We start from the raw sequence: 14261 nt of genomic DNA, 5'->3' as shown, positions 1-14261 counted from the left end.
GTAATCCTGACGCTCCCGCGTTTGTAACGGCGGTCACACTGGACCTGTAATCCAGAGGGTGGCCGGTGTATTTTCCTGGCGCGACGGTTGAAACGATGGTGCAAGTTTATGAAATCTTCCCCACTGCACTATATCCGACGAGCTGTATAAATAGGTACTGTAACGAGTCGATTGGCAGCTTGCGCATGGTGGGGTAAAGTGTGGGTGTCACCCACCTCTTCCAAGATGTCTGACCAGTGCTGGAAGAGGAGGAAAAATGTCCCTCTTTCGGCAGCCTCTCCTGAAATAATTCACTCTCCTCACCATGCAGCAACGACCTGTCACGCGGTTGATACGAGAATCTATTTTATTTTGCATTGCGGTGAATATAGCACCTCTGGTGGCCGATTCAGGAGTCACGTGAACTAATTTTTTACATCGAAAATAATATTCTCAACACACGATTGGATGCAAGTGTAAGACTCATTTTTAATCGATGCAATATTACACTGAGTGATTCCCATCGTTATGTTCACGATGTTGCTACTGTAATACCACCATGTTAAAAAATAACACGGTGGTATATTTTATTTCATGAAGTTGATGGGATGGCAGATTATTTACATATCACTTTTGTTAAAGAAAACTGGTAGTAGTGTATGCATGTGTGACACCATCCTAGAAGGATTGAATAAATGGCACATAGTATCAACATTTGTCCTGGGCCTCCCTTAGGTCAGCACAGCTCAAAAGAAGTACTTTGTGTGGTATGTAAACTATCAGTTCTGGGAAGACAAAGGTGGTCAAGCCTGGTGCTGCTGACAACATTGTCCTCTTGCATGCCGTGTTGTCCTACGTAAGTGTCCTTTTTGTAACAGCACTGGTTTGTCCAGTCGGCAAGGCCTCACTGGGGGGATTTTCGTACAATCGCTCCATGTGTTTTGCTCACTCCCTGCAGGTGTGCCCATGTACATCTGTAACCAGCATCGCTTCGGACATCTGGTGGTGCCAGGGAAGGCAGAGATCACGCTGCAGGACGATGTGGACATGTTCATTCACACCCATCTAGAGATCATGGGTGCGTGCAAGCTGTACACCGTGCTGGAACACTACGTAAGCCGGCAGCGTTCAGTACCAGCCCAAAACAAAGGGCTTTGATAATTTAACAAGAAATAGGTCAATTCAAGATTTAATTCACATGTATTTAACCAGGTGAGCACATGTTGACAATCGTCTTGTATGTTTGGCAGGGAAGTCTTGTGAAAAGTGAATGATACAAAAAAAATATTTGTAAATAATTTATATATATTTGGGTTTTGGGCCATGGCACAGGCACACAATGGCCTCTGATTGAAAATTACACAACAGGATCTTTAACATCCACTCACGCAATAGACACTGCTTACTAATTCCCTGTAGATATTATTGAGTGGTTGTGGAAATAAGACCCATTAATTAAATTGACTGGCCTATTAATTATATAACGACATTTTCGATAGCGCCGTAACATGGAAAGCCATTACAAGAGCGCTATTGGCGTGCTGTGTTGACCAAAGGTCTTTGATTTTTTTCTATCTGCCTTTAAATGCACGAATCATTAAAATACCATTTATATTCTTGGTTCCTTCTAAGTGACTTTACCGAAAGAACCAAGAATATGAATCCCTGCGGTCACGAAAGCTTTAAATCAAAATAAAATACCATTTATTAATCACGCATAACTCTGGGGGTTAGGCTGTTTCAGTAATTGGACCTTTAGCTAATGCCGTTGTGCCCTTGCAGTGGAAGAGCCTCCGATGAAGCCATCCCAGTACATCCACATGCCGGAGAGGGAGCTCGACAAGATGGGCTTTGACGAGGTAATGACGGGCACTAGACGTCATGAATGGTCGTCTCGCTAACCCAACCACATCGGCTGGAATGCTGTGAATGGGCGGTGAAGCCAGGATAGTTCTCTTCCGTGAGTGACTAGATACATTTCCTGTGACTGTTTAGTTCTGCTTTGGGTTGCTTTTAAGGCCACCACAGATAGTTAACACGATTGTTAATGTCAATTGAGAACATTCTTAACATCACCCCTTTAATGGAATGGCACCAGAACACCTGTTAGAATGAGATGCCTCATTGAACAGGGGTTTTCATGTTGTAATATTTTAAATTTATTTAAATCACTGGATCCCGTTACAGGAGGTGGAATAACATGGATTCTTTCTGTCCTGGGTCAAGTTGCCCTGTTCTGTGTAAGGCAACCAACCATTAACATATGGCCTTACTGTACCTATTGCCTCCCATGATTATCAGCAATCGCCTGGCTAGATGATTGGTTGGGTTCAGGGGGTACAGGTGAAGTTTTATCTATAAATAGAGGCTGGAGGTTTTGTCAGGGTTAATCCGAGTTAACGTGTGCATTTGTTTTGCCTTCTCAACTGTTACCATATCTGTTTTACAAGAGTGTTGTATCGTTATATTATGTTTGACCACATTTCAAGACTAAATAATAACAAATAATTTTTAAAACCGAAAATGTCTCCAGCTGTGACCCTCCGAAGGAAGTGATTTATGCAAAAGTGCGAAAAATTTCATTTGTTAAATTTTTATTTAAAGCTTTCGTGACTGCAGGGATTCATATTCTTGGTTCTTTCGGTAAAGTCACGTAGAAGGGAAACAATAAAACAATAAAAAAATTGTTTCCCTTCTACGTGACTTTACCGAAAGAACCAAGAATAACTTTCATTTGTTACTTAATTGTTTGGTTCACGTTGAGCTTTGTTTAATTTTCAACACGTTTCATTTCACTTGTCTCTATAAGTAGAGAACAGTTTTTCATCCATGTAAGCTCTCGTCAAGTAATATTAAAAAATACTTTTTTAAAAACACGATTTAATGAAATGTTCCGTGCTAGTAATGGAAGAACTCCACGACTCCAGGAAGTGGCCCCGAAGCTTGCCACAACGTAAGGGGACCGTGGTGATTTATAGCCAACGTCAGTTGACCGTGGACAATTAGACCCAAGCTGAAACATAACATATAAAAAAGATGGTTTAAAAATATATATTTTTTATGATAGAATATAGTATTGTCATCAGTATGACTTAAGTATACCAAGTTTTGCAGTCGATACCACATTGGGAAGTGGGTTAAAATTGAGTTCCAAGATTTGAGGATACAACAACAACAACAACAGACAGAGTGAGTTAAATAAAAGCGTGTAATAATAAAAACTATTGGAATGATCGCTGCTGTGAAAGAGTTGCATCGATGTTTTTCTTTAATTGGCTTCATCTGCTTTACCCACTACTGTCTCCACACAACCAAGAGCGGCCCCATGGCCTTCTGGGAGTGTGTAATTTCATCAACATTGAGTCAATACAAGCAAACTGCGCACCGTCTTTCAACATACAGTGTCTCGGCGGCAAGGTCAGGGTTTCTTGAATCGATGCTGGTGAGCTGTCAGATGCTGGTGAGCCATAGCATACATCCAAGAAGCAATGCTGCCTATACCATCTGGCAGTTCCCCAGCACTGATTAAAGCAAGCCTGCCTCTGCTTATGAGACTCTTGAATGTCATAACCGGTCCAGAGTTTGTATGCATCCATGTATGTTGAACTTCTTTCGCACCTTACATAGCCAACTATTTTTATCGGAGATGCAGGGAAAGGACAACACACTAAACACAACATAATTGCATTGAATCACTGCTGGTAAAATTGCGTACTTCCAGAATGATGGGAGACATATGAAGGAGATTAATTGTCTGCTTATTTAAATTTATTGTACAACTATTGAACGCGAAATAGTTCCAACGTGAAGCTGTGGCATACGAATCTCCTGAATATAAGACTTTTCAATATAAAACTGGAATATAATTATTTTAATGCTAACGCTATTTAACATGAAACTCTAAAACGTGAAGCCGTTTACATGCAATGTTGCCTCATATCGAGCCCTCTGAATAAAAGCTGTTCCTAATTTCTATACAACAACAACAACCGTTCCCTGCCTGGCCCGCCAGGTGTACATGATCAACCTGAAACGTCGTCCCGAGCGGCGGGACCGCATGCTGCGGTCACTCGAAGAGCAGCAGATCCAGTGCAAGGTGGTGGACGCGGTCGACGGGAAGTACGCAGGCCCGAACAACCACCGCCACCACCGCCGCCACCACCGCCGCCACCACCGCCGCCACCACCGAGTTGTTGTTGTTGCGTCTGCGGTCTTGCTCAAGCGAGTGCCGTGTGCTCCCCTAGGGCACTCAACAAGAGTCAGATCCGGGCACTGGGAGTGGACATGCTGCCCGGCTACCACGACCCCTACTCTGGTCGCGTTCTCACCAAGGGAGAGATCGGCTGCTTCTTGAGCCACTACGGCATCTGGCAAGAGGTGTTCCCCTTTCCCTGGCCTGGCCAAGAGCCTACATTAGTTAGGTTTCTTGTTGTGATCTCAGGGCCGCTTGTGAATGTAGGTGCTGCCCACAGATTCATTGCCACGTGGGTGCAGATGTATCCTCTGCGCCGCTCCCAGATTTGTTTTTTTTATGTATTTTGTTTTGGCAATTGAATATCGGTTGTGTCTACGCGACTGTTTCACCATCTGGCGCATTACATGATTAATTGGCACCACGACCACTTCCACGCTTACATATGTGACCAGATTGTTTAGTAACTTTATTGGTGTCGTGTACAGGAAACAATTTTATTGCAGTGACACAGCCACTTTTATTATTACCATATTCTCTGGATTATGAGGCACTTTTTTTCCAAGCATCCTGTGTTTCTATGTCACAGCTTCGTATTTTTCAGCCTTTGTTTACTGATTTCTCAGGATCCCGTATTTTCCCCACAAATATATATATTTTCAAAATAACCCCAAATTTTGGGATGCATCTTTCTTTCTGGGGCATCCTATCATCTGGATGAATATGGTATTCACTTCAGTGATTAATCACACTTTCATGGTATTCACATCATAGCAGTCACACATGAATGTTACAACACTAAAATATAACTCCATTCCATGACCGTAAAGAGTGAACCTTTATAGCTGAATTCGCAGTGTGGCTTTGACGCTTCATTTTATAGTTGACAATTGCACAAACGTGTCGGTGGAGCTATGATTTGCAGCCCCTGGCACCAGAAACACTACCATATACTCGGCATAGCCTCTTCCTCAGAAACTGTTTTGTCTGCTAGGTCGCCCACGCTCGTTTCTCTCTCTCTCTCTGCTTTACTGTGTATACTTGCATTGCCAATGACCTGGAAGTAATGAGCATTTTATGGTGGGTGAGCACTGCTTTTGTTAACTTACACATTCCTGCACTCCTGTCAACTTGGATAAAATCAGCACCTACACATGCTGATGAAATTGAGCTATCATGTTGTTCTTCTGCACCAAGGTGCATGCAAGCAAATGACCACAAATGCGCCCGAACTTTAATGTCTCCAGGGCTAAAGAGGTTCGAGGCTGGATGGTATTTGGTTTCGGGACCATCAGGGCTTGCCAAGTGTTGGAGGCATAGGGGTGCAGGGGGCGTCAGTGCTGAGCATGACACCCTTTTGTGCCTGGGTTATCTCCAGGTGCTCTGGTTTCCTCCCACATGCCATGCACTCCTGCATAGAATTGACCAAACATCCCCAACTAAATAAGGCTTTCCTGGGTGAATCATGTACATTACTATTATTAGAAACTGAGTATTAACTCGGTCGATGCACACCAGCCAATAGCTGTGTCTCTAGTCGCCCATAGCACCTCACCCGCCCTGGCTAACGCACCGCTGTCCCGCCAGGTGGTGGGTCGTGGCCTCCCCAGTTCGCTGGTGCTGGAAGACGATGTCCGCTTTGAGCCGTTCTTCCGCCACCGCCTGGAGAGGCTCATTGCGGACGTCAAGAGCTTAAACCTCAACTGGGACCTGATGTGAGTGTGCGTGTATGTGTGCGTGCTTGCACGTGTGTGCGTGCGTGCGTGTGTATGCGTGCGTGCATGCGTGTGTGCGTGCGTGTATGCATGTGTGTGTGTGCATGAGTGTGTGCGTGCTTGTGTGCGTGTGTGGAGCCAACTGGTGTTGTTGCTTTCCCACTCAAGGTGTTTAACCCAACTGGCCAGACAGACCAAGCTTCAGTAGTGGAGGCTACCTAACCGGCCACACAGGCCAAGCTGTACGGTGGCCAATACATTTCTATGTGTAGGGTCCGGTTGGAGACATTTACGTATGCTGCATTTAACACGTGGGGGCTGATTAAGCCCATAATCTAGCTTAGTGGCGCAGCGGGTAGAGAACGTGACTCGCACTCTGAAGTCTAATCGGCAGGGGGTCTACTCGGTCGTTTATTCCTTGGGAGTGGATTCAACCGGCAGAGGTTGTTGTCTGAATATCCTACCCTCTGTAACAGAAATAGATATTCTCAAAGCTCTGGGCTGTAAGCAAGAGATGAGAATCGTGTGAGTCATAAACCACTTGACTTTTTATTTATTCAGCCCAAGGTAAAGCACAAGTTAACGCTCACCCTAACCAGTTGCATTCAATTAAAATTTTGGACCAAATTTTGAGAACCCGTTGTGAAATCAAATGTTCCACTTCCATGGATAACGGATGTACTGTTTTAATTACTCACAAAGTTATTCAGTGGAAGAGCGCGCTTCTCTGCTATTCGCACTGGGTCCCTCAGTAACAGTAAACTTCCACGTGCACCTTCGCGGACAAAACAAATCACAGACGTCTCAATTTAAAAAGTAAATAGCAGACGGACTAACAACAGGTGAACGCACTAATCTCACCCGCAGATATATCGGCCGCAAGAAGATGCAGATCGACACCCCGGAGCGGTCCGTGAAGGACATACGGAACCTGGTCTGGGCCGACTACTCGTACTGGACCCTGGCGTATGCAGTGTCACTGCAGGGTGCGCGGAAGCTGCTGGCCGGGGAGCCGCTGGGCCGCATGCTTCCCGTGGACGAGTACCTGCCCGTCATGTTCAACAAGCATCCCATGTGAGCCTCCTTGCCATCCCTCGCGCCGCCAGTCCTCCGCCTCCAACCTTCCGGCCTCCCTTTCATCGTCTTTTTAGCCCCAAACCAGGGTTGTGTTGCGATGGTGGGGCCACGCAATAAAACTAGGGCGCGGTGACGGGCCACGCAGGCACCTTAACGTCACGCGCGGCAGACGTTATGGCGCCACGTTGGCGTCGTGACGTCATAACGTGACCTCTAACCTCTTGTCTCCAGGTCTCTCATCTCTCTCTCTCTTGTTTATCCTGCCTGCATCTCATTCATATTTCTCTCTTCTCTGTAGCTCTACCATGCCTAGACCTTGTTTCTGTCTCTCTCTTTCGTCTCGCTAGCTTGTATCTCGAATTTTCAATAGCTCGGCAGGGACCGGTTCCGTGATCTTGTGCGCTTAATATCTGGCCCACAGGCTGCACAATTGAAGAACTCTAGCCTAAGCCACTCGTTGTCTACCGCGTCAATCCAGCACACGTTTCTTTTCGTTTATTTCCTGTTCCCTGTTCCCTGTGTTTGGTATTCTTTCCGGATCCATTGTAAACGCGTGTCCGGACCACCAGTCTTTTCTCTTATCGGTGCCATCTCCCGCCCCAATTGTCCTCGCCCTGTACGTCAACTTTTCCCCGCCACGCAGTAAGCAGTACCTCGAGTACTTTGAGCCGCGGGACCTGCGCGCGTTCTCGGCCGAGCCGCTGCTGGTCTACCCGACGCAGTACACGGGCGAGGCCAACTACGTGAGCGACACGGAGACCTCCACCATCTGGGACGATCGGGACGGCGCCGCGGCCCCCGACACCAACTGGGGGCCCTCGCCAAAGATGGAGGGACCCGGGGCCAGCGGCGGCGCCGCCGAACATTCGTCCGACGACGGAGGCGGCAACGGTGGCAACAAAGGGGAGGCCGACGAAGCCGGCGGCACCAAGGGTTGGGAGGCCAGCGGGGCCGCCGGAGTGGGGGCCGTGGGCGGCGGCTGGCCTGAGAGGGGGGCCGGCGTCGCGAAAGGCGGCGCCTTCGCCAAGGAGCTCGTCGACACACAGGCCGCTAGGAAAACCCTAGGTGGCGCCACGGACATAGCCGACGCCACCGCCAGAGATGAGCTGTAGCGGCAGCGGCGTGTACAGACATCGTCGGCACGCGCACACACACACCCCTACACCTTTGCCGGATCGCATGGCAACAGGTGATGCGCACAAGCGGCTTTGATATATTTTTTTAAAACCTGTTGCTGCGATGAATTTGTTTTTCGCGTTTGTATTGGTCTAGTGTGGAAGGAACCACTTGGGATTTTAAGAAAGTACCTGGACAGTTTTGATAAAAGTGGACTCAAGTCAGGGCTATGATGGCGACAGGGTTTCAGTTGCAGGTCAGTTATACCTTGTGGCTTTAAAAAAAAATGTAGAATTCTGAACTGACATTTCCCCGGCTTGTGAAAAGGATTGCTCAGGAGGGTCGTAAGAACACCTCGCGTTGTGCATTTCAGGCCTGTCTGCTTCAAATCTGTTGCAGGTGCTGTCACAGTATTGTTCACTGTACAGCAGTTATCTTGCCAGTCTGGTTGTGATGTTGTAGTTTTGGTTGCATGCGTAGCATTTGCTGAATCCAAGTATTCTAAGAAATTGAATCCCTGTTCTTGCCTTTAATGCTGAAGCCTCTAACGGCTAGCTGTTTCATTATTGCTTTTGGCATCGTTTATAGTGTTCTTTTATTTTCACGTAGTTTTAGGATGTCCGCTGTATTATTTGTATAAACTGAAAACCAATATGCCTTATTGTAAGAATTTCCACCTTGTAACATACATTAGTAACTCCATTAGCTTTATAACATGATTTTGTACAGATTGCATCTTCATTAATACAAATTAACTGCCTCTTGATGTTTAACGCTAATACTATTAAACGCATCTCATTATCTCTGTACTGCCAAGGGGCATATCATTTTTAAAGGATATGGAATAAAGTAAAGCATGTGAGTACATGTTCTATACCCCAGTCGAAAGCTGCGTTTTCTCTCTGTATAAACTGCCCTCCTAATACATCTATGGCGCCATTAACATCTCTAGGCATAAGCTTTTCAACACTTTCTCGGCTTACTGCATGCCATATCTCCTGATTCACACTAACTTAATAAACACTGATGCCATTGAAAAAAAAAACACTACTCATTTGTTAAAATGTGCACATTTCGACACAAAAAACCCGGCATGTGTTGCATGTTTTTGCTTCACAACGTTAGGTTGTTGTTTCTCTCCGATGATTTTGGCTGGAGTTTCAGCAGTGATTGCAAAAATGCGCAGGCTATACTACATGACGAGACTATGCTGTGCATATTACGTCAGTGGAGATTTATAAAATAATAAATCGCGCCCGTTGCAGCTTGGTTCACGCTTTGGGCCTGCATCATAGTCTTGTTTTGCTGGTGCCGATCGTCCGTGGTTGGGTTCCGCAGCTTGTATTTGGTCGATTTCCCCGCTTGCCGATTGAAACGATGGATGTTCATTTTTCAAATGACCAACTAGAATAAGCCTTGCATCACCGCAGCCCAGCTGAGCTGTACATACATTAGTCAAGTTCCTTACCGCACTCCCCGACGTCCCTCTGTATTATCTTATTGTAAGGAGTGGAGGCAGGGCCTTGGCATGTGGTCTCGTTACTTGAATAAAATTGATCAAGAGAAATAAACTTGGACAAATATTTAAGCTTATTTGCTACAGGAGGTTCACAAACTTACCAGCACTGCCCTATGATATAAATTGTTGATGAATATTGATAATTTGCCGAAACAATACGTGCTTTGAATCGCGTATATATATAGGATTCGGTGTGTTTTTTGGTTCGAATACTTTGTATGTATCGTGTCCATTTAAGACCACTCCAACCACTTGAGACTCGGTGACCACAACAATAATAAAACAAGATTGGTTCTTAAATTGAATCACAACCTGGACACGCGACAATTCATCGAAACAGAAGGCAGGGATGATCATTATTCCTATACTGTGCTCAATGCCTTATCTACAATAACATTGTCAGTGGGAATGCGGAAAGGCTTATGTAAAATACTGTAATATAAACACTATGAATCTGATTTACTAGCTCTCCAAATTGTGATCACAAGTCTTCTGAGAATATCAAATGCCGCTTATGGTTAAATCTAAGTAGATCCTCAGTCTAGATGTTAACAATAGCTCTTTATAATGCCATGTGATTGCTGCATAAAGCTGCCTCTAGGGTTCACAATACTTTACTGAAGTATAATTTTGCTAAAAAAAGTAGTTTTAACTTTCAGGAGAAGCTGGATTTAAATGCGTTTATTTCAGCACAGTTCTGATGTAATCAACGCAAGCTTACATATTTGGTAATGTAAGCTTGGTAGGGCGGAGGCAACGGGCAACTTTTGATACAAGCACATGTCGGATATCAGCAGGGCTGGACATGCGTCCAAGATGATAGGTAAAGGTGCAGCCCTGCAGTTGCTTTCTCACCACTGCTGCGGAAGGGCCTCCGCCAGAGGGAGCTCTAGAGAGCCCATACAGTGAGTATTTGGCATACTCTTCCACGCTGGACAGACGTTTTGGAAGAAGTGGGGAGTACCCACAGTTTACCCCACAAAATACAACTCGCCAATCGACGGAACTCCCAATGGGTGTGCTTTTTATCCAGATTCTGTTTTGACAACAGTTCGGTTCATACGTGGCCTTTGCAGTGTGTATTTTACGTTCCAGGAACTAATTTAGTCTTTACATAACGAGGCGAGCAAATGCGCACACAGGTGCGTCTTGGATAAGCTATGTAAAAAGTTATTTGTTTTGCTACAATTGTTGGATTTAAATATTGGACATCTAACTATCAAACTTGAGAAACTAAAACATACCTCTGAAAGAGAAGAAAATATCCTAGAGGACTTAATAGCAATATGAAACAATTACATAACATTGAGTCATCTATCGAGATGTCTACGATTTTGTTTTCTCGTATGGCTGTTTAAGCTTTTTTTGTAATAACATAAAGTTGATTGTTTTCGGTATGCTCAAATGAGCATTAAAACATGTTTTGTTCTTCCAGTATTTTGTGTAAACATTTAATGAAATATGTACATAATTGTATTTCCAAAGCGCTGGCTTTCATAATCTACAGCTTTATCTCGAAAGTTGAATCAGTGCTGCTTTGAAATTTATGTTAAATAGCATATACACATTTCTATGCACTAGTCCTGTATAACATGCATAACTTATTTTTGTATTAATGCAGTGTACGCGTGTTTATAACGCATTTCTATGCATTAATTGGGAATTAATGTATGTTGAACTTCTTTCACACCGTACGTAGCCAACCAGCCTAATCGGAGGTGCGGGGGAAGGACAACGGACTAAACACAAAAAGCAGTTCTAAAGAAATGAGTTCTCAATCTAGATTTAAAAGTGCATAGCTCCAGTGACTTCCTAACAGAACATTGGCGAATTCCAGCCAGTAAATGTTTCTATAATCACCAACCCATGTTAAGCGGTCAATGTCTCTCGCCCCAATTTACTTGTGAATGCCTAGTTAGCCTGTGTAGACATCTAAAATCCTGCAGGTGTCCCAATCACTTTTTAAGTGTAATTTTAATCAGATAAAAATTCTCCCTCGGTCACATTAAATGTGTTTTTTTTGTTCCCCATTGAATTCCTACAACTTCTTTTATTTGTACAAAAGGATGTTGTTGAATTATAGAATGTGTGATACAATACGTCTACTCGACCATTTAGTTTTTCACACGACAAGCATACATTTATGTTCAAAATTTGGTAGGTCCATGCAGATTCTTGGTTCTTTCGGTAAAGTCACGTAGATAAGAAAATAAAAATTAAATAGAAATTGAAAATTTGTGACCGAAAGAACTAAGAATATTAATTCCTGCAGTCACGAAAGTTTTAAGTCAAAATTAGGTCCATTCAGCTTGGGGATATTTAACAAAAAAAATGAAATTCTCAGTTGGGTGTTGCTCCCGAAAATCGAATTGACGAATGGTTGGACTTTGGGTGCCTGAGTAAATCAGCGTAAATTCTTTATTTACAAAGATGTAGAGCGGTGAACACGTTTTAAGATTTAAGACTGCTTCTAGGGTACCAAATTGATGCATTTTTTCGTTCATACTCCGCGTGTGTTTTGTATTTTAGGCTTGGTCTATGATAAGACCTCGAGTTTTTTTTTTAGAATGCACGCCCTTTTGAAGTCATTTTGCAGCTTGTGATATGGAAATGAGATTACGGTTCATTCCACAAGGCTGGCCCGAGCAGACGGGCATGAAAAACCATCATCGTCAGCTGGAAAGATGTGCGTTCAGAAGTCTCCGTCATGAAAGTCAATCGAGTTTGGTTGTCAGGACTGGCAGAATGTGGTGCACGGTGCTTGGTTCAGAACAGAGTTTATACATTATACATGTGTTCTTCCATCGACTGAGCGACATGCTTGCCCGAGGCTGAGGTCGGACAAAAAAAAAAGCCGGCCATGAGCACTTTACCATTTCAAGTTATTTTTCATTTCTCCACATGTTGAATGTTGCTTGCATGATAATTTCGCCGATTGGTGATTACGGCCATGAAATATCCGGAATGCACCCCCCCCCCCTAATCTTTTCGCACATGTACCGTCTGATGAGGTTACAAATGGAACCGTCAGCGTTGGCATGTCCGCTTTTATTTTTTTGCAGAGCAGCTGGCTGTAGCGTGCTCGTGCAAATTGGCTCCTCGGCAGTGGAGCGCAATAGCGTCGTGCATTTTAAAAAAGTAATTATTGTAATGCAATTACGTTTCTTTTACATTTGCATGCATTTTTATTTGTTGCTGTGACAATGGCCAAATTATGTTAAATTGAGAATGGGGAATAAGAGAAAGCATTTTCAGCAATTTTTTGCTGCCTCTGTGCAGTCACGCGATCAGTGGTTTGCAGCAGTCGACCATCCGCGGCTTTCATTATGACCTGAACGGTGCTGTACATATGACCTCTTTATGAATAAATCTTGTTTAAACCCGAGGATCACGTGGAATTGAGCCCGTATAACCCGTGCAAGGGTTGCACTGTAGAAACAGAGATCAAGTACACTTACACCCACACACATTGGTCCATTGGAAGGTACAAGAGTTTGATTTTTAAATGTTAATCGTGTGCCACGTTAAACGAATGCGCCCATTGCTGACGTGCCTTGAACACTACAGCGCTGCCCATGCATGTGCACTCACGAGAAATGGTTTTGGGTCTTGACAAATCAAAACAGCAGAGCTAAAACTGGAATACTACTAGTAGAAGGTCGTGGTTTCGATCCCGACCCTGACGTCTGGATATTTGGAGTTTGCATGTTCTCTCCGTGGTCGCGTGGATTCTTCTCCAGGTCCTCGGGTTTTTCCCTTCACATTTAGAGTATTTGGATGCTATAAATGTCCACGTGATAAGCCACTTTGTTTGAGCTATCGTGTGTGGCCAGGTCGCTTCTGAAAATGAGCTCTATAGATAGCTCAGTGGACCGTCCCTGGTAAGGTAAAAAATAGTTTACGAGCCCAAACCCAGGCGAGTAGTGGTTTGTAGATCGAGTGGGCAGGGAGACACTTGACCCAGGTTACCGCTATCCGTCAATCGCTCGTGATTAGGGTTGCTGCGACCCAGTAAACACGCACGTCTACTGGGGATATGGCGACACTGCTACGACGCAATCGTCTACATTGGAAACATATTGCTCGATCGTGACTGCCCGTGGCATCTATACACAATATAGTCCGATTTTATTTCCCGATTAAAGATTTACGAAATAACGAGAAAGAACACATTAACATCCTCAATAAATGGCTGTGACCGATTAGTGGTTTGTAATGTTTTTTTCCAGAGTAATTGATGTTCTGGCGGCTATATGACCACATTCATGGAGCTCGTTTAATGATTTCACAATGCCTCGAATTACTGACAACATGTGCATCATCAGCATTATAGGTTGTAAAGTTGCAATCATTAAAATATTCATGGTGGCTTCTGTTGAGTGCACTGCATTTCACGAACTTAGCCTTCATTTGTACTGGAGGTAAAACTGTAAAATACAATTACACAGTTATGAGAATCCGATATTGCAGTAATCATTGCGAAAATTTTAATATAATTGTATTGTAAAAAAAATGCTATGCTGGTAACGCCACCTTTAACACAGGGCTATGAGAAATTCCTTCCCACCGTATACACAAACCAGTGCCTAGTCTGGGTAGGTGCTATGTATATATGTATGCTGAACTTCTTTCGCACCATACATATCCAACCGTGCTAATCCGA

The 14261-nt window shown here is 44.1% G+C and overlaps 1 protein-coding gene across 1 annotated transcript in view; it reads left to right on the top strand.

Annotated features, from left to right (window-relative positions):
- Window positions 1-12983, top strand: part of LOC116944981 (procollagen galactosyltransferase 1-like) — a 32514-nt gene extending 19531 nt beyond the window's left edge. The window contains exons 6-12 of the mRNA XM_032958994.2: window positions 938-1057; window positions 1762-1838; window positions 3992-4098; window positions 4224-4356; window positions 5759-5886; window positions 6754-6960; window positions 7607-12983. Of these exons, the coding sequence (XP_032814885.1) occupies window positions 938-1057; window positions 1762-1838; window positions 3992-4098; window positions 4224-4356; window positions 5759-5886; window positions 6754-6960; window positions 7607-8075 (1241 nt within the window). The 3' untranslated portion in view covers window positions 8076-12983. The remainder of the gene's footprint in view (window positions 1-937; window positions 1058-1761; window positions 1839-3991; window positions 4099-4223; window positions 4357-5758; window positions 5887-6753; window positions 6961-7606) is intronic.
- The last annotated feature ends 1278 nt before the right edge of the window (window positions 12984-14261 follow it).

The sequence above is a fragment of the Petromyzon marinus genome, chromosome 22 (assembly GCF_048934315.1).
Source record: "Petromyzon marinus isolate PM22_M1 ecotype Great Lakes invasive population chromosome 22, UKy_Petmar_22M1.pri1.0, whole genome shotgun sequence".
Taxonomy (NCBI): domain Eukaryota; kingdom Metazoa; phylum Chordata; class Hyperoartia; order Petromyzontiformes; family Petromyzontidae; genus Petromyzon; species Petromyzon marinus.
This window is presented reverse-complemented; position numbering and strand designations above follow the sequence as displayed.